This window comes from Apium graveolens, chromosome 4 (assembly GCF_009905375.1).
Source record: "Apium graveolens cultivar Ventura chromosome 4, ASM990537v1, whole genome shotgun sequence".
NCBI lineage: Eukaryota > Viridiplantae > Streptophyta > Magnoliopsida > Apiales > Apiaceae > Apium > Apium graveolens.
The window spans coordinates 10,526,193-10,529,537 of NC_133650.1; the positions used below are offsets into that span (position 1 = coordinate 10,526,193).

A 3,345-nucleotide genomic window follows, 5' to 3' on the forward strand; every position below is an offset into this window, starting at 1 on the left:
ATAAGATACACTGAACAATCCAAATCCATCATTTTATGAAGTCCAAAAAAAATCATCATATTTTAATGGATTTTAAATAATCTCAGTTGAATACCATCAGATTTTTAAGCATAATTTAAAATCATGATTGAATACCACCAGATTTTGTAACATAATTTAAAATCTTAGTTGAATACCATAAAATTTTGATACATTTTTTAAAGTCTCAGTTGAATAAACCTTGATTTCATGAAAAAAATCTTTTAAATTCCCACTTCAATATACCCCTAAATACTTAGTTCGCCCAAGTATAAACGGGTCGGAGTCAGGTCAAAGAATCACTACATAAACCATAAACAAGGCCCAAGGGTTTAAAACTAGGGTTTAGCAAGTTCTCTTTATCAAAAACCCTACACTACATTAAATGGCGGAAGAAGCAAAACCCCAAACAATTGACATGGAGGTTGAACCTCAGGCGCCTGTCTCCGACGGAGATGCGGCGGCGAACGGTGCTAAAAGAAAGAGAGACGGTGCTGATGAATCGGAGAATCAGATTGATGAAGGAGAAAACGGGTCGGGTCCAAAAGGTCCAGTGAGTTTAGGGTTCAAGACTTTTGCAACATCTGTTGAGATGTTTGATTATTTCTTCGCTTTCTTGCATAGTTGGACTCCTAATATTGATATTAACAAGGTAATTTAAGTCCTCTTTTCCGATGTATGTAATGTGTAACTATATGAAAATTATTTGATAGTTGCGGTTCTTTTTGGTATAAAGTTGCTGTCTTTACTTATAATTTGTTAGGTTATTGGCGTGGTTTGGACTTTGGAGTGTATGTTATGCGTAACTATGGTAAAATAATTGATTGTTGCGGTTACTTTTCGATATAAAGTTACCATCTTTAGTTATAATTTGTTAGGTTGTTGATGTGGTTTGGACTTTGGAGTGTTTATCGAGTCGGATACTTTGATAATTTATTAAGAATTGTAGTAGTTTTTGAATAGTCGTGCTCTTTTGACAAATTTAGTGGGGTGCAAGTGTCCTCTTTTAACATCGGAAGCTTGTAAATATTGAATGTGTCCAAGTTTTTCAACTTTGTGGAATCGCGACCCTTTTGAGCTTCGACTTGTTGTTTGTTGAAAGTGAATGAATAGGATGTAGCTTTTTTAATGAATTGTGGTATGTTTAAAACAAATTTTGAGTTTTTGTTTGTAATATGCCTTTTAGATGGATAACTTTATAGAACACGTCAAGCTTCATTATAGAGGCAAGAGAAATGCACGGCCTTTTGTAGTTTTGTTTACTCAACAAGAGGAGATTTTTTAGTAGATTGGATTTATTGTGTTAATTATTAATATGACTTGAGACTTTAGAACTAGAATGTATTCATGGAAGTTCACATTGTATTTGTAGGGGCAACTAGTCATTACTAGCAATAAGACTAAAAGTTTATTAACTTAAGTGCCTACTCTTCTTTAGAAATTTTCTCTGCTTACTATGGGAGCTGGACTCTTGCTAACGTGTTTCCCCAAACGAATTAGAGCATTCGCAAATTTAAATCTCCACTATCTGGTTAGAGATGTTAGCCTTCCGGAAGGGAACTACTATAGCGATTGTTCCTAATAGGTGGTGGATAAAGTTAAATAGGTCCAGAAGCTTAAAGGAAAATATGCTTTAATTATTGAAATCCAACAGATGGAAGATTAGTTTGCCAGCCTTCCCAGAGACGAAAGATAGCCTTGGAGCAGAGCCCTTTCACTTAAGCATCCAACAAGTTGCAGTGTTTTGTAATTCCTTAGTCTGTATGCAACTATATCACACTGTTATGCAGTGCAACAGATGGGAAACAGTGTTTCCTTTTAGTTAGTAATATTTTGGTGGCTATATTGAAAACCAGGTAGACTTAACTAACCATGAGTCATAATGTTTATAGTGAATCATTGCTTAGTTTTTTCGACTATTAAGACTCCACGGGTGGACATCTCTTCCTTATCCCTCAAAAGTCAAAACTGTTGGCTTTTGTTCTGAGCTTTGGTATTTGTAAAATACAAAGTGAGCGATTGTTTTTATTTTATCTTTTATTTTAAGCATTCTTCTTGGCTGCAAAATTTTGTGTTGGTTTACAATTTTTACCAGCATTACTTGTTACTATTGTATATTTGCAAGTAACTGTGTGGTTATCTGAATTTCCTATATTAATGGTTTCATGATTCTTATGTTGCTGTTTTGGGTTAGCCTTGTTATTTTGTTATATAAATATTGGTCTATATAACCATTTCTTGTAAGAAGAATTAGATGTTCATGATTGCTTGAGGAGGTGTTTTATTTGGACCTGCAGGATTGAGCTGCCTACTTATCCTTGTTTTTTTTTGCAGTATGAGCATGTGATGTTGCTTGACTTGCTGCAGAAGGGTCATCTGGAACCAGAGAAGAAAATCGGCGATGGAGTTAGTGCCTTCCAAGTCCGGATTCATCCAGAATTCAAAAGTCGCTGTTTCTTCCTAATTAGGAATGATGATTCTGTTGATGATTTCAGCTTCAGGAAGTGCGTGGACCACATACTTCCTCTGCCAGAAAACATGCAGCTGAAACCTGATGTGAACAAGGCACTAGGTGGACGTAATGGTGGAGGCCGTGGTGGAAGAGGGTGGCGTGGTCGTGGCCGCGGAAGAGGCGGTAAGCCTAGAAATTGAGATGGCAATATCATTCTAGTGCTAGGGAGCTGTGTTATATTTGCTATGTAACATTATCTATTATATTATTCAAATTTTGAGAGATAGGCTTAAACAAGGGATGTTTGAAGTACTGCTTTTGAATCTTATTACTTATTGCATATGTAGCCTCTTTAAGTTTTTTCTCGAAATATGTTGATTTTTGAGCATTTTCATAATCTAGGCTTTATTGGTGCAGCCCTCCCTAGTCCCTAGTTCATGCTCTCCCCTTCTATTAAATACAAATGTTTACTAATTTTAAATTCAGTACAGTATATGAGCTTATTGTTTTTTTTACAAGACTCAGGTAGATAGGTTTGTGTAGAATATTTTAATCTTTGACAAAATCAGTGCAAGCATCACGATTCTAATTTATTTTTTTGTTACGAAAATATTATACGATCCTAACATAATCATTTTACTGAAGGAATGGCAGTTATACTATACTGTACAACAGCAGTGAATAAATGCACGTTAATTCGGGTAAGATAGTGAGAATAATAAATAAATGCACGTTAATTCGGGTAAGATAGTGAGAATAATAATAATCCAGTTAATGAATGGAAATGATGAATTGATGGTACTATTTTCAGTTTATAACCGGTATAGAAGAACCAATAATAGCAGTTAAATTTCATGATAAAAGAATTTAATATG

At 34.8% G+C, this 3,345-nt stretch overlaps 1 protein-coding gene across 1 annotated transcript; it reads left to right on the forward strand.

Annotated features, from left to right (window-relative positions):
• The first annotated feature begins 337 nt into the window (after positions 1-337).
• LOC141717724 (protein EMBRYO DEFECTIVE 514) lies at positions 338-2,812 on the forward strand. Its single transcript, XM_074519912.1, has 2 exons — positions 338-670; positions 2,353-2,812. The coding sequence occupies exons 1-2, from the start codon at positions 404-406 to the stop codon at positions 2,668-2,670; spliced, it is 585 nt and encodes a 194-aa protein (XP_074376013.1). The 5' UTR covers positions 338-403; the 3' UTR covers positions 2,671-2,812.
• Positions 2,813-3,345: the final 533 nt, after the last annotated feature.